At 40.2% G+C, this 21,798-nt stretch overlaps 1 protein-coding gene across 2 annotated transcripts; it reads right to left on the bottom strand.

Moving 5' to 3' along the window:
* Positions 1 to 970: 970 nt before the first annotated feature.
* Positions 971 to 20,438, bottom strand: LOC113516245 (histone acetyltransferase KAT6B). Of its 2 annotated transcripts, none has more exons than XM_052895119.1 (11): positions 19,233 to 20,438; positions 17,521 to 17,685; positions 15,312 to 15,469; positions 12,930 to 14,335; positions 12,041 to 12,329; positions 11,471 to 11,868; positions 7,286 to 11,330; positions 6,347 to 6,492; positions 4,590 to 4,873; positions 4,000 to 4,147; positions 971 to 2,874 (listed from the first exon to the last, which is right to left on the bottom strand). In XM_052895119.1, exons 1-11 carry the CDS (start codon positions 19,785 to 19,787, stop codon positions 2,591 to 2,593), a joined length of 7,878 nt encoding a protein of 2,625 aa, XP_052751079.1. In that variant the 5' UTR covers positions 19,788 to 20,438; the 3' UTR covers positions 971 to 2,590. The 2 variants fall into 2 exon arrangements, with proteins under 2 accessions (XP_052751079.1, XP_052751080.1); XM_052895120.1 differs by having other exon boundaries at positions 14,253 to 14,335; positions 19,233 to 20,430.
* Between the last annotated feature and the right edge of the window lie 1,360 nt (positions 20,439 to 21,798).

The following is a 21,798-nucleotide window of genomic DNA, read 5'->3' on the forward strand; positions in this document are numbered from 1 at the left end:
GCGAAACAGTATACTCTATTATGTCCAAAATACTGCTCATGTATATAGGCAACGGTTACCACATTCCATCAGGTGGGCCATCAGTTAGTCCATTATAAGTTGCATAAATAATGAACCTTATTAGATAAGTTGGCAATTAGAATTTTTTTTGTAAAAAAGAACATTTAAAACAAATTAATTATAACAAAAAAATATATCACATCAACAGACGTATTTTTATTAAAATTTAATAGCATTAATAAAAAGAAACATCATATTTATAAATATAAAAAGGTATAATGACCATTTTCTACATAACTCCAATTATTTATTTACTACTTTTTAGCCGTGACTTCACCTTGTTCTTCTCTATCCCAAGTACTATGTATACCAAATTGGTCGAGCCATTAAGGCGACAAGAAATAATAAACTCACTTTTACGGTTTGGTTTTACGGGTACTAGATGCTAGCAATATACTTCGACAAGTGGAGCTTCATGGAGTCCCTAGAAACTATCGCAGTTAATTGATGAGCCATTGCCATGCTCGCATCTTCATCTCATTCCTCACTGGCGAGGCACCAGTAAAAGGTTGCAAAGGACATGAAAAACTCATACAATATTTGATATCTCATCAAATATTACGTAATTCGAGAAATACTTATGTTTGTTATTTATTTTTTCTTTTAATTAATAACCTACTTTCCTTATGACCCAACTAGAGCTAGAACTGTATCCAAGGTCTGAAATAATTACCAACTGCATTATTCAGAGTTCCTAATAATTCATTGAATTATGTATTGAATCTTAGTAATATATAAATAAGTATATAAACGATACTTCTATGATGTTCAATAGCAATTTCCATCAATAACTTTGTTACTTATTATTCAACTTATACTTACAAAATCTATTTTCTTTTTTTTTAAAAAAAAAGAAGCACTATGGATACGCAACTTGTACTAAGTGACAAATAAAACTTCCCAATTTTTTTTCACAAAATTATATTTTGTGTAATAACACGTGCTACATATTTTCTTACTGTTATTTATATTTACAATATTTTATATAATTACTACACATTAGTAACAAATAACATTCATAACCTTAGAGGAGCAGATCTTACAAATTAATTTACCGATTCGCAACAGAGTGCGGCCGACGCGGTGACCGCGCCTCTGCCGACCTAACGAATAACCGTAAAACGTACGTGCAGGGAGCAAACTAAAATTTATAACTAACATAACCTAAAATACTTCCTTACATTGTAAACGCAATCAGTGTTAAAAACATTTGGCAATAAATTAATGTAAAAACACGAAAATAATTCTTAAGCGAAGCGTAAAAACCAAGAGATTATTATTACATAAAAATTTTAAGTCTACATTGTGTAAAAGAATACAAAATATAAAAAAAAATAACCGTCCTTAGGCCCGCCGTTGCGTGGCCGCGGGCGCTAGCCGCGCCCGTACACTCCACTATCACAAAAACATAATTATCATACAAATATGCTACAACTATAACGGCCCTATGTCTATACAGCCTTGTGTTAATCGAAAGCAGTACATTTACAATATCTTACATAGAAATTAAGCGGATGGGACGTGAGAGGCACTTCGAAGAACAGATTAAAGACAAACTTGGGTTCTTATCCGTAAAATATAATTAGATACATAAACTGTACAAGCAATCATGTATATTACATTTCGCGCGTGGACACATATTTTAACGCAAACAGGATATACATATAAATACGAATTCCAAACAATTCTTTACATCAGATGTTACTGTATGCCACTCCGAATAAAACATTGCACTTTTTTTTGACATAACCAAAGACTTAACATTATCTCTTTGGAAATTAAGTATGTATATATATATTATATATATATTAATTTATTAGAATTTAAGCGCACGCCCATCATCAGATCACTGTCCGGTCGACACTCCGCGAGTCAGTATCACCACACTAGTGCAGCGGAGGACATACAATTATTGCACTATAAAATTATGCTACGTTTCGCCAACGCGTTCATCACTATAAACAGATTTAAATACAACTCTATCTTCAATTTTGTACTTTATTCAGCTTCCATACGGGACGCGGCGCCATCCGGCGGGCAGAAGGGTCAGCGCAGACCGATCGGTCGCAAAGCTGCCTCTCGCCTCCTGTATAACTCCGAGCCACCGTTGGTTTTGTTATACAAATTTCAGTCGTATGCTCAAGCGGCTAAGATTGAATAACTAATCAACTGCCGCTACTGCGTCGGTATGCGCCAACCCCAAGAGTTCCAGCGCGGAAGGATAAGGCAACCGTAGTGGTGTCAACGTTACACACTAAACGAGTATACAGTACGATCAAAATAATTATAGGTTGAGTACAGACCGAGATTGGACACTATAGTATAGTGTTAAATCCAGCCCTAGTATCACTGCAATTTAATGGATTTTCTTGTTAACTAACCAAATCTGAATTATTTATTTTGTGGCGAAAAATCACTCGTATCGTTGTCTAGATCGCACCGTAGAGCGCTAGCGTGTGGCCGGTGGTGTAGGTGCGGCGGCGGCGGTAGCGGAGGCGGAGGCGGAGGCGGAGGCGGAGGCGGGCGCGGGCTACCGACGCATGGAGGAGTTGAGCGGCTGCATGGCCAGCGGCGGCGGCGGGTTGATGTACCCGTAGTACACGTTGCCCTGCTGCGCGCGCGGGTCGCGCGGGTCCGACGGGTACTGCACGCCGCCCTGCACGTTCATCATCTGCACGGGCAGGTTGTTGAATTGCTGCTGCGGCGACATGCGGTACCCGTTCAGCCCGTACTGGCTGATGATGTGCGTGTTGATGTTGGGCGACATTCGCGAGCCCGGCGCGATCTGCATGTGCTGCATCGGGCTCAGGTTGCCTGCACACGTTACTTATTGTTAGACCATTGTTATTCCATCATTGAAATACAAATAAATAAGAGTATTAAAGTTAATTTCCCCTGAATTAATGCATTTTACTTTTATCCTTTGTCACCTTTTACGACAACATATTTCTTTACTACATCGATTTATAATTAAATAATTAACAAATAAATACAAATTCTATAGATATAATAAATCAAAAAATTTGTTAAGATGATTTGATAATTAGTTTTGGAATGTCTATTTCATTTATAGTACAATTACATTTAAAAAGCTAAACAATTTACGTACGAAATAAATGTAGTACACCAGGGGTGGCCAAACCGGTCGATCATGGCAATGCAAAAAATATAATATTTTGCTAATCTAGCAGGAAATACTCAGACGCAATGATCACACTAATATAAATAATAAGTTACTAAGAATAATTTTCAGTTATGTTTTCTCTCTTAATAAAATAAAAAAAAAAAAACTACAATACTACATAATTGTGTACTGAACTGTGTTGTTTAATTCGAGATTGCAAGAAGTAAGTAATTTGGTAGATCGCACAGGGTGGATTTCGTCAGTGAACAGTAGATCTAAGATTTTGGCTAAATTTCTACATATTGTAGGAAATATTTTATCCTAATACACACAGACAGTGTTACTATGGGAAAAAAAAAACTATTTATATGATTGTAAATGATAGTCATTTGAAACAGTAATTTAACTGATAAAAGCACTGACTTTGTTTGGTTTGGTCATTTGGAGAGGATGAATGAAAGAAGTATTACGAAAGAGATTTATCGAGCAAGAATGAATGAAGATGTCGGTAGGGGCCGCCCTAGACGGACGTATATCGACCAAATAGGCGACGTGCTGAAGAAGGGCCAAATTAAAAGTACCCGTAACCAACGAGCGTGTATGAAAAGATTGATGAATGTGGAAGAAGCGAAAGAGCTTTGTTTGAATCGAAGCATTTGGCGTTCCATTGTTTCTGCCTACCCTAATGGGAGACAGGCGTGACAGATATGTGTTTATGTAAAGCACTGACTTCACTATCAAAGATGCAGGTTTACAAACCACTTCAAACTTTTATCAATTACAGGGAAAATAACAGGATGTGATAGTGTACTTACTGGAGGCATTCCTGGTGTTCCGAGGCGAATCGAGCTGATTGTGTGGCGGGTAGTACTTGGCGTGGTAGTGGCCTCCCACCGCGCCCACCGCGCCCACCCCACCCGCCGGCGGGGTGCCCGCTTGCTGTGCGTACTGCAATAACTCATTCTGTATCAAAACATACACGCTATTAGTACTCTGTACATTAAAAAAAAACATAATTAGCATAAGCATGGGACAAATTGTTGTAGCCATTTAATAATAATAAACCGTATATTGTTTATAAAGATAAATAAAGGAATATAATTATGTAACCTTAACATATAGTTCATACACTATCAATCTACTCAATTATATCTTTTATCCATACTTTTTCTACAAACACTACACGCCGTCGCCTAATGTTTTATAAGTATTAGTAAAAAAAAAAAAGAAACCAATGTAGTAAGAAGACATGTCATTTGATTTTCTAAAACATATCAACCAACATTTCTGAACCTAAGTGCTACATCACAGATATTGAAATAGTACTTTATCACGTTCCAACAGCATATCAAATATTTAACGGACGAGGTAGTGCTGCGAGTGTGGCGTGTGACGAGTGGCATACCTGATGCGCGGGCGGCGTGTGCGGGTGCGGCGGGTGCGGCGGGTGGTGGTGCTGCGGCGCGTCGGCCATCTGCTGCAGCTTGGCCAGCGAGCAGCTGGGCGCGCCCCAGCCGCCTGCAGTCACGCCCGCCACGCCCGCCACGCCCGCCACGCCCGCGTGGTACTGCTGCTGCTGCTGGAACGGCAGGTAGCCGCCCTGGTACCCGCCCCCGCCGCCGCCGCCGCTGCCTCCCCCGCCGCCGCCACCGCTGCCGCCGCCGCCGCTCGTCTGCATCACGCTACCGCCTGCAATTAACACTTGCTATTATTCATTGCATTTGCATGAATGAAACCGTGTTTTTTTTTTTATATATATATTTTTTTATACGACTTAGAATGGCAAACAAGCTGACAGCCCACCTGATAGAAAGTGGTAACCGTCGCCTATAGACATGAGCAGTACCATGGACATAACAGTACACACACATACTGTTTCGCCCATTTTACCCCCCATGTGTTGCCATTCCTGAGAACTCAGGTGTTATTCCTCTGTACCCTGTAAATTCACGCCATATCCCACACTTCAAACCGAAACACAGCTATGCAAACACAACTGCTTCACGATAGAAACACGAATGGGACAGAGGTACCCAAGTAATTGAATTTTGTACAAAGTCTCCCTCTGGTAGTGTAGTTTAAAGTCGAGATTGAAATGTTTCAAGACACTTTATTATATACACATCGCAATAAAATTAAGGACAGGATCGTCAAGACTGTTTGTTAAACACATTGAGAGCCTTCTCAGTCACGGGTGACTGACACTGGAATACTCCAATGGAGCTACGCGACGCGTAATTTTTTACCGTTGGCGCTTTGTCAGTCACATCACTGACTGACACATAAAAAATCCTCATAATTTCCCATAAAAATGCATCAAAGTAAATTAAATAATCGTATCTCTATATAATTTATTAAATATGACTTAAAAACAAAGAATTTTTATGAAAAAAAACTTGTTGGCGGAGAATATGTTAAACTTGATATTAGTATCTGGCATAAGAAAATCCGAATAATCGATTTCAAAGTTAAACAATATTTTTATTATGAAAACAGTTTAATATACGTTATTTAAAGAATACTATAAAAAAATTACGATAATGATAATGTAACATAATACCTATTTACCCGATAAATACTGAATACCATTTCTAAATCGGTAATTAGAGCCTTGAAGAGTAAGCCCGGATGATCGAATATTCGTACAATCGATTTGAACTATTGTATTATATTAACTATATATTTCCTTGTTACAGGAAACATATAACATATTAATATTTTATGAATAAAGCGGTAAATTTTTACATTAATCCTTTTAGTGCCATATATATGTATGATATGATGACATTGATATATATATATCAATGTAATCATATCATTTTTAAGTGTATATATATATATATATATATATATAACACTTAAAAATGCCAAAGAAATCTTTGTCGTGTTAATGTCATTCACCCTTGTCTCTAAAAAAAAACTGTATCTCCTCCAAAAATTATTCAATTTCAATATATATTTTTTTTACAGCAAGCTTAACAGCGACTGATTTCACGAGCGCTATGACGCTCGTGACACTTTTAGTTGCAATGCGCACGAGCGCGATGGCGCTCGTCGGCACTCAAAGGGTTAATATGGTTGATATTAATAAATAAATTGGCATGACTCGGTCACAGCACTATTGAGGATATGGTGCGGTGGTGGCGACCGCTGGACGCGTACCGTGCGGCTGGTGCGAGTGCGCGGGCGGCGTGGCCCGCTGGCGCGCGGCCGCGGCGGGCGGCGTGGCGGCCGTGCGCAGCGCCTTGCTGTCGCCGCCGCTGCCGCCGCCGCCACCGCCGCCGCCGCCGCCACTCGTGTTGTTGTTCCTACGCACACACGCAGACACATCAAACAAAAGGAAAAAGAAACTTTTAGTAATGGGGCTTAACAGTCCCGCTGACCACAATATACCTGCATCGGGGGGAAAGGGATTGTTAGTAATGAAGAGTGAGAATCCCATTGCTAGCAATATACCCAACCAGGTCGGCCTCCTCGCGGTTACCCCTGGGAACCATCATATTTAATTCTTGTAGAATTCGTCACGATGCACTAACACACACCTGCTTTCCATCCTCACCTATCATGTGTCCCTAATCTCCCTTTAGCCTATTCCGATAGCGGAGGCGGGGTTGCCATTTTATTTTCAACCATTAAAAAAACATCAGACATTTATAAAGAAAAATATGGAGCGAGCATGTATTTTTCCTAATAACTAGTAAACCGACCAAGCTTCCCAGAAATGAATAGAATTTTCGAAAATAATATAAAGCCTACGTTATTCGCCGATAATGTATAGGTGAAAGAATATTAAAATTGGTCGAACATCCCCCCCCCCCCCCCCCTTTTATCATAAAAACGTCAAATATCTTATAAACCTGTTTTAGCTATTGAACTGTTCAGGCTCATTGTTTTACATCGACTTCCCAATTTATAAAACTGACAAACTAATGACATATTCAGATTAGATTTATAGAGAGTTGTCAATTTGGGAATCAGTCTATAAGATATTACAAAATATATATATATATATATATATATATATATATATATATATATATATATATATATTATTACGCCTACATAAAAACATAGATACAGCATTTGAAAAAGAAAACTTACCTGTTCCTATTATTAATCTTCTGCTGCTTGGCCGGCTGATTGGGCTGCGTCATGATGGAGGGGATGTGTATGGAGGAGTGCGGGTACTGCGGGCTGGGCGCCGGGTGCATGTGCATCATGGAGCAGGGCGACGCCATGTCGGAGCCGATGCTGGTGGGCGACTCCAGCCCCAGCTGGCTCACGTCCAGCTCGCAGGCCGGGTACTGCACCGAGTGCACCGAGTTGCTGGTCGAGTCCGGCGTGTACACGCCCATCGACTGCAGCGCCGGGCTCACCGCCTCGCACATCTCCTCCTTGCTCGTGTCTTTCGGAGACTCCTCCTTCTTGGTCTGCTGGCGCGACTTCTTCTCGATCTCCTTCTCTTGGCACGGACCGTTCTGGTTGAAGGGCGTCTTGCAGCCGGGCGACGCTAGCACCTGCGGGCTCTGCCGGTACTCGGCGCAGCTAGCCGCATCCTGCTGCTTTGCCTGTCGCTGCATCATCTGCTTCATCTGAGCGTCCGCGGACTTCTTCGACTCGCACTGCGTCTGGCACGCGGTCGTCGTCTTCGACTGCTTCTTGCTTGCTTCACTCTTCTGCGAACATTCTGATGTCTTTGGCCCCTTCGTCTCCTTTAGATGGGAGAGACCGGTCGCATAGATACCACTCGAGAGCGCTCCATATGCGATGTTGTGAAAATCCTTCTGATCATACTTCGCATGCAACTTTTGTGGTGATTTCTGCATTTGATCCAGGGTGGGAAGGTTGAACTGTTGTAATTTATCAAAGTAGTTTTTGTCATTTTTTACATCTATAAACCTGTTAGGATCCCATCCGCTCTGCAAACGTCCAACAGTAGGGTCGCCCCACGGCGCCCACTGATGGTACTGCGCATGCGTCGTATGATAGTTCGGAATTTGATTCATCGAGTAATCAGCTTTAGGAACCAGCTCGTTGTCGTATTTCAATTTGGACAACATTTTATTTACGTCATTCTGATGGTCGACGGACGTTTTCAAATTCAACTGGCTCGTGCAACTCTTGTCATGTTTCACTGAACTATTCTTAGAGTCGCACTTGCTAGCACTCGATTTTTCTTTCTTAAAAAAATCCTGCTTCTTTGGTGCCTCGTTAGTGGATTTACTATCTACTTTGCTGGTGACCGCTACTGAATTAATAACATTTATAGGGACAGACGTCTCAGGTTTTCTGGCGTTTGTGTTTTGTTCAGGAAAAAACAATTTCGGTTCTGGTGTACTTCTTGGAGTGTCACTTTTATTAGTTTTCTTTTCTGTCTTTTCTATTTTGCTGTGAGCGGAATTCACACGCACATCCCGAAGCTTGCTCTTTTCCCTAGGTTTAGAGTCGTTTTTGTCTTGAGAGCCAGTCTGAACAATATTCATTGATCCAGTTAATGAATTTTGTAAAGCACTATTACTAGAAAAACTAGATTCTAAGTCCGATCTATCGACACCTATATTTATAGCAGGATTAGCGCTTTGACATCTGGGTAAAAAATTTATTTCCGACACATTGGGAACTTTTGGTATCACTGGGCTTATAACTGGCGACGATATAGGATGAGGAACTTCTAATTTTGTCGCAGTTTTACTTATTACTGGCGCCGTATCTACCATACTACTTATCACACGATTCTGTTCACTTGATTTAAGAACTTTTTCAGTCTGTATGGCTTGAGACTCTTTGTTTATATTTGCTCTGTTATTGAGATATGAATGTTGTGCTGAATTTATTTGCTGTATCGTCATTGAATTATTCACGGGATTTTGATAATTTTGTACATTCTGAAAATTATGATCTGTTATATTTCTAGTTATTACAACTTCGTCTTTTCTGGTGTAGGCATCATTGCGAAAGGAAATCTCATTCTCCTTACTGACGATCGGGTACTGAATTTTATTTCTATTATCAGACTCTAGAAAAGAATCAATTTTAGGTGGTTCTGGCTTTTTTGCAATCGATGAAAGATCTCTCTGTGGATCTAAATTCTGTATGATCGTTTCAATTTTAGTGGGCGATTTTTTCTCTGGAGTCTTGCTTTCATCTATAGCTTGATGTTGTATCACAGTCTCTTTTCTAACTTCACACTTTTTCTGTTCATACACCACCTCTGTGCCAAGTTTCTCTGGTGAATTCTTTTGCTTTGGAGATTCGCTTATAACAGACTTATCATTTTTCTTAGGAGATATAACAGGAGAATTGGCATTATCAGACTCCCCTTCAACTACAATTGTCTCAATTAGATGGATTTTTGGCAAATTATTATCAACTACAGGTCTTGCAGTATTAACGTCTTCTTGTACTTTGGGATCTAACACTATATGAGCATTTTCTGTTGATACAACTGGAATAACTTTAGACGGACTTTCATTTTCTTCAATCTCTTTTGGTTTATTATTATTATTCTGCAATACTGGTACTATTGAATGCGAAGTAGGTGATGGGAGTGGACAACTTTGACTATTATTATCGTCAGATTCTGAAATAACGATAGTATCCTTATCATCAATAGTTGGTTTACAAGGAGATTTCATTTCGCCGTTTCTAGTTTCAGGTAACTCGTTTTCTTCTGATGGATTCTTTGAATCGTTTTCAGGTTCTCTTATATCTCTTTCATTTTCTATGGGCTTCACCACTTCATCGTCGTTATTATCTTTGTCAAGTTTATCTTTCGTTATTTCATCCATGTCTCGTTCTTTTTCAGCTATAGATTTGGGAGAATCCATGTGGATACTGTCAAGTTCCATGTCACTAGTATGATGATCTGTACTATTTTCTTCAGTATTATGTGGTGTTGCCGGTTTAACAGCGTCGTTTCTATTTTCTGCTTCTTCAACATCCATTTCATCATCTGCTTCACCAGAAGAATCTTCAGAGCTAGCATCCGTATTTTTATTCTTTTCTGCTTTTTCATTTTCATCATTTAATTTCTTTGGTGAATTCTGATCATCAACAGACGCCGTGGCTGTTTTGTCTGCTTCTTGTATTGAATCATCATCTGTCTTATAATCATTGGTTTCCTCTTTATTGTCATCAAGTTTAGCTTTCTTAAGCACTGGTGAACTAGTTCTAACTGCATTCTTATTATTGACCTTTTGCCGTTTTCTAGAACGCCCTCTCCAAGCAAATTTCCGTTTAGTTTTTGGTTTAATGGTATTAATGACTGGAGTAGACGCTAAAGTGGTATCTGCACTTTCTTCTTGACTATCTTGGCTATCTGAAGGATATACAGAAGTTTCTTTTACACTTTGTCTTCTATTCCTTTGACTGTTATTGTCATCATTTATTTCATTTTGAACTCTTGAAGATCTTCTAGAAATACTTTTACTTCTTTGTTGTTTGGGCGTCTCATCGGTTTTTCCTTCTTCAAAGTTAGACTCCGATATCTTTCTGCTGAGATCTCGTTTCCTCTTTCGGCTACCATCACCGACCGTCGGCGTCGTCTGATAAGTAGTTTCACTATATTTGAGGGGTCTAGTACGTCTTCTCCCAGAAGATGTTACCTCTACTGGAAGTTCCTCTTTCTCTACTTTAGTAGGAACCTTTGTTTCGATCTTGGTATGCACAGGAGCAGAAGCTTCTGTCTCCGTGGCTGTAGCATCACTATCAGTTTTTTGTTCTGTATCCTCATTCTCAGTTTCTTGGTCCCCTGACGCCTCCTCTGGTGATCTGAAAGGATTCACTGTAGGTGCAAGAAGAGGTGTCCATCTAAGGCATTCTGGATCAATTTCCAATCGTGGTTTATTTCTTAATTTCTTCATGTGAGTATCAACTTTATTCCAATCTATACAAAGTCCTAATTTAACCACTTCATTATTTGGAATATATCTTACAAATCCTAATAACTGAAATGTAACTGCAATATCATTCATGTGCATGCCCGTCATGTGAGCAATTTCTTCAAATGTAAAAGACTTGTCTTTACGATCATAGAGGAATTCGAGAATTACAGACTTCCAGTAAGCATGATATGAAACTCTTCCGAGATCTGATAAAGGTTTTTCTGGTGTACCAGGCTGCCCTTCTTCTTTTGAAAGTAGATAACCTGCAAAAAAGCCAATGACACTATGAAAAAAAATATTTAGTTTTCAGAAAATATATTGTATTTTTAATAGAATTGATTTCAAAATGTTACAAGTATAAAATTTATTTTTACGAAAAAGTAATAAAGATTCCACCACTCACTAAAATGGATGAGGAACCTCCCATAGCCTTGTCTCTGATACTGCGGCATCGTCATTATGCAAGACACATTATACTTCTGCTGGCAATGTTTCTCTTTGGAAAAGTAGCCAACTAGGTGGCAACCTTTATTATCATTTTTTGTCAGCACATAAAAGAGGAACGGTTCTACGTCATAGTAGAGGGTTTTATGGTCCAGGAACAATTTCGCGAGCAAGCACAAGTTCTGACAATAGATCTTGTTCGCGTTCCCGTCAACCTCGAACACTGAAATGTCGCCACAGCGATAGATTTCGGTGGCAGGCGGATGCCGCCACAGGCACTTGTCTAGGTGTCTCATTAATACCGCTCGACTCTTCGCATATTTTAGGCAAAATTCGCAGAGGAATAGCTTCGGGAGCCTGAAAATAAAAAAAAAATCATAAATAGTTAAATTTTAAACATTACAAAATATTTATATTTTAAGAATATATTTTACTACTACATGTATGTCAAAGGATAATTGGTTAATCATGTCTTTTGAATCGCATAGTCATTAAAACAATATTAGTGTAGTACAAAGGTCTCACTGACCTGGCATATTCCTGTGGAAATGGACTCGAGTACCAGGTGTCGATCTCCCACTGTCCGAACTCTATCGCAGACGGACAGCGCAACGGCGTGGCGGAGGCGGCGGGCAGCGGCGCGGGCGGCGCGGGCGGCGCGGGCGGCGCGGGCGGCGCGGGCGGCGCGGCGCCGGGGCTGGCGGGCGGCGGCGCGGCGCCGGCCTCCGCCGCCTCGGCCTCCGCCCCCGCGGCCGCGCGCGCCGCCTTGAACAACTCCGCGTCCGCCTCCGTCACTCCCGGCGGTAACCGCTTGCTCTCTGTCAACCATTCGTTACGTTAGTATAAATTGCAGTTATTTCAGTAAATCAATGACGAACAGGACAAACTTGTAGAGCGGTCGTTAACTTCGTAGCACTCTAAAAGGTGGACAACATACTTTCGATTGTTTGCTATCCGCGAACCTATAGTAGTCCCCTCCCCGCCTAGTGTTAACGCGACAATATAAGGATTCATTATGAGTATCTTCTACGACACATATAAAAAAAAGTACCGGCCAAGAGGATCCTTCATTCGTAACTTTCCCGTACCGAGTGACCGACCACCGAGGATTGGCTACCGCAGATACCAGAATGAAGGACCCGGTCGGCCGGCGACTTCTACGGCGCGGCTACGAGAAGCGCGAGCGAAAGTGCACGTGTGGATACTGCCGAAACCCGAGGAACAAATGTCATCAGCGCTCGGTGTCCAAGTACGAAGCGAACGACCCCCCAGGGCGAGGCTTTTTCGCCCGAGTCCGAACAGAGAAATTCGGAAGAGAAACGAAGCGAGAGACAGCGGAGCGCCGGCCATCAATCAGAGCGAGCGAGTCGGTCAGATCCACCACGACACTTTCACCGCACCTCACGAACCGATCTTACCCGTCTGATCGGTGGCCGGCGCGGGCGCGGCGGCCCGGCTGGCCAGCGCTACCCCGCGGTACAGTTTATCGGACTGCTCCGCCGCCGCCCGGTGCTTGCCCGCCGCCAGCGTCCTAACCAGCTGCGACGCCGACAGCCGCGGCGCCGGCGCAACCGCCGCCTCCCGCGCCCCGCTGGCCTCGCTGGCCGCGCTGTCCCCGCTGTCCCCACTGTGCCCCCGCGGCGCACTGGCCCCGCGCGTCGCCAGCGGACTATCCTCCGAGCGGCTCGCGCTGCGCTCTCTCCACGGCTCGCGCTCATCGACCGTCACGCGTCTAGTCTCTTTAATCTGTCGGGGCCGAGGCCGAGGCCGCGATCTACTTCGTTCTCTAGTCGACTCCCGTTTCCGCGTATCAGCCTTTCTTTCAAGTTTCGGCCGCGACCGACTCCTAGCTCGACTGGCTGTTCTCGTCCGGCTGGGACTTCTCGGTCGCCCGGGACTTCGCGGCCGGCTCGGGCTCCGCGGCCGACTGGGACTCCTCGTCCGGCCGCATCTCAGCGCTGCCTGGTATCGCTTAAAAGTACTCCTCGTCTCTTTTAAAACCTGCCGATCCTCCTCGGGTTCGACGATTCTCGCCGGTCGATGTCTCGACTGAGATCTCGACGCAGTTCGTACCGAGTAAAACTCCGATAATCCATCAAACAGCGTGGTCAACAGCCTATCGCCACATCTGCTCCTGCGACGCACTACGCGATGCCTCTCGGGCGTGACGGCCGGCGACTTAGGTCTGCACTGCGGCGACTTCGACGATTCCTGTATTTGGCGCTGCTTCAGGGCCTCGGCGGCGAAGCCCCAGGTGCCGTCGGGGCCAGTGTGGGTAGCCAGCCGCTCGAACACGGACGAGAGATGCGCGGGGCGCGGAGATCGCGCGAAAGCTGCGAACGGCACGACGGGGGCGGGCGCGGGCGCGGGCACGGACGCGGACACGAGGGCGGACGCGGGCGCGGTCACGGGCGCGGGGACGGCGAAGGGCGCGGGCGCGGGGACGGGGCAGGGCGTAGCGGGCGGCAGGGCGGGCGGCAGGGCACGCGACCGCGGCGGCTCCGAGTCGGTGGAGGAGGGCGTGACAGACCGCCTCTCGAGTCGTACCTCTACGCGCTGTACGCGGGTCACGCGGACTCCCCCCCACCTCGATTTCCCCTCCCAACCCTCCCACTCGCTAGAGGATTCTCTACATCGTCTCCTCTTCACTAGATTGAACGCGGAGAATCGGAAAAATTTTTGTTTCTCCTTGGACATTCTCTGTTCGGACGGGATGCGAGTGAAGGCCGGCGGATCATTACCATCCGATGGCTCGTCGTCCGAGTCGATACGTCGCGCCGGCGTCTTCGGTTTCCTTCCCTTTGGAGTACCCCCCATTGTTGATCTGTAAACAAATATTAAAAAACTTATGCTATATTAGAACATTTTTATTTAATCGTACATTAAATGTTCGAGCTAATGAAGTTTACTTATTTTTGTATGAAAGAAAGATCGAGTTACAGAAAATTGAGATTGCCTTCGCTGATTTTTTTAATGTTCTTAAGATATGCAACTAAAGGCCTACCTTTGTATTAAGAGACAAAATAAGGTATGAGAGTTTTCCTAAAGAATATCATCTTTGATATTTATTACAAGTATTAAATATTTCAAAAATTTGACCAGGTAGATTTTGACTAAGAGATCAATACAAAAGTATTCACTAATGGACTCGAGCAACGAAGAGCGTTCTCTCCGAATGCTCGTAAAATGCTTTGATTATGTTTACTGTTTGTTCCGAGGTGGATATGAATAATAATCTGACTCCAATTTTAAATTGTTTGTGACACTGTTTAATGACCAAACATTAAAAAAAAAATGGGAAAATCGGATCGCGCTGCTGTATCCTTGCCACTATCACCATCTTGAATACTAACCTCGTATTGGTAAATATTGCGTCACACTCATACATACACAAATACACACACTCACTCTATGCTGAGACTACTGTCGTATGCATTTCTTGTTTGTTCTCCACCGTATTTAATTACTGATATGGTGGGTCGATATTTGTTATTTTATTTGATGACGGCGAGGTCCAGCAGTAAAAAGAAATGTTGGAAGGCAAAGAAAAAGATGGATTGATGACATAATAAAGAAAGCAGGAAAAAACTGGACAAATATTGCTACAGATAAGGAGAAGTGGTAAACGATGGAGGAGGTATTTAACTTTGGGGATCATTGAAGTGGGTATGGATGGTTGTGTGTGGGTGTGGATGGTTGTGGGTGGGTGTAGATGGTTGTCGGTGTGTGTGTGTGGGTGTGGGTGGGTATGTGCGTGCGTGCGCGTGTGTGCGCGTGCGTGTGCGGGTGTGTATGGTCACCTCTTGTGCGGCGTGCAGCGGTGGCAGCGCCAGGGCGGCGGGCGGCAGCGCGGGTGCGCGGCGCGCGAGCAGCCGCTGCAGCGCGCCGCCCACGCGCGCGCGCGCTCGTCGCCGCACTCCGCGCACCGCGAGCACGCGCCGCAGCACCACCGCGACGACTGCGCCGCACAAACACTACCGTCAGCCGACAGGGCCACTACCGACCGACACTAACCCCACCCCTTGCTAGCAGTGCGCCTGAACATCACCCCGACTTGTCATCCGCATGACAATTCACTATATCCATTGTTTGCAATATAAAAGATATGTGAAAAGTTCCACAGTAACCCAGCGTATACTATTCATTATACAAAATTTGCCCCGCAAAAAATTTACAATTTATCACAGTCCAAATTGAATCTTATACCAAATACAACATGCATGTAGGAGGGGAAAGGGATTGTCAATAATGAAATTTAACAACCCAATTGCTAGCAATATACCCTCCATGCGGTTCCCCCTGGAAACCATAGTGGTTAATTCTTGTTTAATTGATCACTATGGGCCAACTGTCCTGCCTTCATCCTCACCTGTCAACCTTCACTAGTACGCTGCCAGCGTATACCGATAGCGCAGGCAGGGTTACCATTCCATTTTCACCCATAAAAAAAATACAACATGCATTATTTATTGAAAGTTAAACTTTTTTAAAAAAACAATAAGGATGGAAATTGATTATTAATATAATCTTGCTTACTAGTAAGCTGACACCACAACAGATAATTGCATTAAATTTCTTGTAAAAATCACTTATCCATTATTATCATTATAAATTGTACCCCAAAATTTTATCTTCCAATTTTGCTCTTAAAATGTCTACCACATATAAAATAATAGAATTCATGTTTATTAAATACTTCTTGTCACAAATATTTTAAACGTAAATTTGTATCGGAACTTGCATCAATATTTATAGTCCAATTATATTATGGAAAATAGGTCGCATAAACGGCGAGCACCGGAACTGCTGTTTACAAAAAAAAACCCCACATGGTCACAGCATGTTCGGTCATTAGACTTTGGTACAACGTAGTTTAAATTAAATATTGACAATACTAGATCACACCCATGAGCCTGTCTGCGCATATAATATTGAATGACATCACGATCAAGCTCTCTTGATGAAATCCCATCCAAATCAGTAAATCAGCTCAGCTGAGAAAATCCAACATAAAAAAATTACTCATGTGTAAACTTATGGTTTTTTTTCCGGTTGGACAATACCATCATCATATCAGCAGTCTACTGACCACTGCTTAACGTAGGCTCTCCCAAAAAGAGTTTTACCAGTAGTTCCACGCTTGGCAGGCGGGTTGGCAACCGCAGTCAGGGTATGGTGATGTTCTAAGAGGAACACTGCTCTGCTACCCATCCCTTGACTATTAAGTTACTTGATTTACTTTTAAAGACACTCACAATACCATCATTCCTTGGGAGGACAGGGATTGTTAGTAATGATATTTAACAGACCTATCACTAGCAATATATCCTAACAGGTTGACCTCCACGCGGTTCCCCCTGGAAACCATTGTGATTAATTTTTGATGAATTCATCACGATGGGCCAACTGACCTGCTTCATCTTCACCTATCATCCCTCACTGGTACTCCGCCAACGTATACCGATAGCGCAGGTGGGGTTACCATTCCATTTTCGTCCATTAAAAAAAAATACCATCATTCCTTTATAAAAAATAATAATTGTAACATAGATATTACATAAATCAGCCAATACTAAAACCAAGTACTAATTAAAGAAAAAACGTTAATAACAATTTCCTTAAAACTCCATTTGAAACACCAGTGAATTAATTTCTATTTGCTAAAAGTTACTCTTTAAAATAAAATTGTCTCATTTGTTAAATTTTTATTATACATATTTTTTTTTATAATTTTTTCCCATCTAAAAAATTGTGTTTATGTGTCAGGTGACACACATCATGAAAGTAAGTTAAACACCATGATAGAAATACAAAAAAATAATTGAAAAATTTAAAATCCTACTAATATTATAAATAAAAAAATTTGCTACTTGGATGTTTGTCTTGGATGAAATTGAATAAAATTTGGTGCACAGACAGACCATGTCCCAGATTAACATATATTGTACCTTCAACACTAAATCACACAGGCAAAGTCATAGGAAACAGCTTATAAATAATTTGACTTACCTTTATAGCTGCTTGACTGATGTGATCCAACAAGTTTATGCAAGTAGGATGCGCATACAACTTGCACTGCACACAACAGATGAGGGACTCTACTGATCCTACACCATTTCTTGTGTCTGTACCGAGACACTCGGTGCAAACAGGCACACCACCCTGATTGTGTTTCTGTAACATTTTTAAAAACAATATTATATGCAATACTCTAAATATGCATGGAGACAGAATCAAAAATATGTTACACTACTTCGTCTACATGACAGAGTTATGTTTACTGACAGGGATAAAAAGTAGCCTTAATCCTTCTCCATCCCATATATATATAACAAATTTCATAAAGATTGGCTAAGCTGTTAAGGTGCTTTAAGGTAACAAACAAACTAGCTTTAGCATTTAAAATATTAGTAAGAATTTAATGTACAGTGTAACAGTGATATATCTATTTAGTGGACATAAGCCAGATGTGATAATTATAAATTTATAAATACAAAAATCAACCACAAACTAAACTCAAAAATAATATCAATACTTTTTTATATATACCTCAAACATTCAAACATATATACCTAAGGATTCTATTTAAGCTATATTGTTTTGTCTTTTGTAGTAAATTTTTAACACAAGAAATTTAAAAAAGTTATAATACTTTTGTAGAGGATTTTGTTTTTTTTTTTTTTAATAAAATTTAAATTAGGCTAGATAATATCTAGACCCAAAAGCAAATTTTTAGTTGACTTGTTTTTTTTTCAGACATTTAAAAATATAACAAAAATAGTATTGATAATGTAATAAATATCAATAACTGTTTGTGTATTTGCTTGTGCAGATGCAATATTTTTTAAATAAAATATTTAACAATCCTAATAATATTATAAATGCAAAAGTTTGTTAGGCTGCTTGGATGGATGTTTGTTACTCTTTCATACAAAAGATACTGATGGGATTTGAATAAAATGTTGTACATTGATAACTTATATTCTTACTCAAAATTTTGTGTTCAGATTCATGCAAGCAAAGCAGTGGGATATAACGAATTTAGTATTTATAATTAAAATAAAAAAACACACACAAACAAAAAGTTAAGAAACATGAATAATTTTTCTTAATTCACTGTCACACTTTTAATCATTATTGCCCTACTATTGTAAATAAAATTTGTGTTTAATGTTCTAACATTTGTTCTTTAGAAGTCTCTTAAACTACTTGTAACTATTAAAACACCCAAAAATCTTAGAAATAACTTATTTCAATTCTTCTCATTTTGTAAATTATATTTTCATTTTTGTACATTTTACTATTAGTTTTTGTCTATCTATAAAAAATAAATAACATTTTAAATTATTCCATACATTATTACACTGTTATGCAACTTTAAGTTTGTTTACAAACACTACCAAACAAAATAAATTTTCTTTACTCTGATAATTTTTTATATTTCTATATGTAAATTACACCATTTATAATATATAGAGTAATTCAGAGAATTCCAACTCAATTTCATTCATAACTTTAAGTAAATGATGTGATGAATCACTTAACCTTTAAGTTGAACATTATGTGACATACCATATCACAGAAATCTGTTACCATAAATGGCTAGTTAAATCATTATATGTTTTAGTTCAATAAATTACATGTTTTCTTTGTTTTCAAAATACATTTTTGTGAAACATATTTGTATGTGTTGACTGCAAAAATTAATAAAGAATAATTACCTTGTCAGCAGGCTCTGAAGAACTTTTCACTCTTTGTTTTGGGGTGCGCTCGCCAGTAGCTGCCAAGGGTCTCTCAGTTGCCTTGTAAGCCCCCGCGTGGTGAATCAACAAGCCCCTAGCCACTGCTCGCTTAGCTCCTGCCCTTAACACACTGCGCACATCCACATCTGGTCCCACTGTCACTTGATATGCTTGCCGCAAATGTTTCTCTATAGACCTTATAGTTGAACCATCTCGCTCGCCCAGTTCACGCACAGCCTTCGCCACAGCCCGCGAAACGTCCACATCAGGTGCGATACGAAGAGTCTTGCTCTGCAGACCACCAGGATCTTTGTACGAGCTCTGCCCCTTGTTATAAACTTTCAGAACAGCACCTTCCCGAACTGCCCGCTCCAGACGCTCCGAAACGACATCCTCGTGATAGTTGTGATGCTGTCGTATCGCGTGACAGATCCTTTCTACGCTCGGCCTCTGTTTTTGAGACCTTATTTTGTGTATAGCTTCCAAAATCCATCGCTTCCACACTTCTTTGCCAACGTCGTCCGGTTCGCTCATTTTCGTCAACGATTATTTTGTACAGCCGTCAGAGTAACGGTATGGTATTGAAGTTGTGTCAACACCCATCATATTTTGGCGCCTCGAGCGAAATTCCATTTTATGAAATGGAACCTCGCCGAATGCGACCGGAAAACACGGTCGCGGTCCGAGACGCCGGTTCACAGCATGCTCGTCAAGCACTCGTCCGTTGATGACACATCGGGCCCCGAAAGCAAGTTTTGGCGAAGCGGGCATTGGGCGGCCATCTTGTGGCGATCTAAATTTTACGTACAACAAAACACGCGACGTAAATAATGTAGATGTTTATTACACTTCACTAATCACAAAATGTAAACTAGTCAAATAAAAGGTTACAATACAAGACACTAGTAAAATAAAAATATAACAAGATTAAAATACGATAAGAGTTCTTTCCGGTTTTTTAATCACAATGCGAGTTCACTACACAAACAATACTACTGTATATAATGTATTAATTTGATGTTTTGTTACAACAAAGTGTTATATGTATTAAAATTGCTTTTTCATCATCGCATTATTACAAAATTTACATGAAAACATTCACAAAACACCAACAAAAGGCTCTCCAAAATGGCTATCAATCACATTGCCTTGTTAAAAAAATATTTTTGATATCCTGTCGGTCAGAAGAAATGTATTGCCACTTCAATTATAATCATTTAATCAAAATAAAATTAGATCTAGATTTTATTTATTGTAATTATTGTCTATGGCTTCACTAACCTTTTACAAAAAAAAAAAAAAAAAAAGAAAAGAAGCGGTCTTAATAAGTTTGAACTTGTGATTAACTTGTGAGAAAAACTCTATCTTTTAAAGTTACTAATTATTATGATTACTCCCTTTTATTTTACTCTGATCGTAATAATTTAATTATATTTTTTCACATGTAGTGTTGATAGTTGAATAACGTTGCCGTTGTTAATAAATTCAAAAGGAAAAACATTGTTTTTTGTTAGTATAACAGATATTGTATTAACTAGAGGATATAATGAATTCACTTGCTCCATCCTTGCGAATCTCTTTCAATCACTCTTTGAATTAAGAATAAAAGAAATAGAGGACAACGTAGAAGGTTCTTATATGATATTTCTAAATTACCTAACTCTAATTATTATTATTATATTTTTTAACTTATTTTATGCTTCTTATAATATCACTCCTAGCCAAATGCAGAAATGACGTTTTTATTGTAGTTTGTCTCTGAAACTTAATACTGAGTTAAATACAGGGTAGCCTTTTTTTCTTCTTCTTCTTTTGGCTTCGGCTTTAAATAGTCATTTATTTTTATTTACATTTCATGTAAAGACTTCATTTTGCACCCTTTAAAAGAAGTAAAGAAATAAAAATGTATTTATTACCAAAATATGCTTTTATAAGCACATAGTTTAACATTGATTCCTACACTAGGCTGAGCCTGTCCTGTAGGAACCAGGAATCGTATTGCGAAATACATGCTTACAGAAATTAAAAAGGCTTTCTAATAGTACAGATAACTCTTTACCTATAAGTTTATACAAAGCTATTATTTTTACAATATGATTTCATAAATACCAATAGATTCATATGTGTGTGTGTGTGTGTATGTGTGAACGGGATATTTATTTATATGATTAACATGAATATGTTTGCAACATCGTCATAGTTCATTGTTTTTAGATGTTTGCTTACCTTAACTATCGTTTCTTTTAGCGTAATATTTTTTAAATTACAAATTTTGCAAATTTTATCTAATATATAAAATTCTCGTGTCGCGGTGTTTGTTACCAAACTCCTCCGAAACGGCTTTACCAGTTTTTAAGAAATTTTGTGTGCATATCGGGTAGGTCTGATAATCGGCCAACATCTATTTTTTATACCCCTCAATGATAAGGGTGACTCACCTCTAAATATTTTATTTTTATTTTTTTGACAATTTTTTTTATTTTTATTATTTTATGACTATGCATTAAAAAATACATACAAATGCAAATTTTTACGCTTTTACAAT

Source organism: Galleria mellonella, unplaced genomic scaffold (genome assembly GCF_026898425.1).
Source record: "Galleria mellonella isolate WM207_F2 unplaced genomic scaffold, CSIRO_AGI_GalMel_v1 utg266, whole genome shotgun sequence".
In the NCBI taxonomy this organism is placed as follows: Eukaryota; Metazoa; Arthropoda; class Insecta; order Lepidoptera; family Pyralidae; genus Galleria; species Galleria mellonella.

Coding starts and splice junctions, on each gene's coding strand:
- LOC113516245 (XM_052895119.1), bottom strand. CDS start 19,787: ATGAGCGAACCGGACGACGTTGGCAAAGAAGTGTGGAAGCGATGGATT. Junction 11,869..12,040: donor TTTCCACAGGAATATGCCAG/GTCAGTGAGACC, acceptor TTTTATTTTCAG/GCTCCCGAAGCTATTCCTCT. Junction 11,331..11,470: donor GAGGTTCCTCATCCATTTTA/GTGAGTGGTGGA, acceptor GCTTTTTTGCAG/GTTATCTACTTTCAAAAGAA.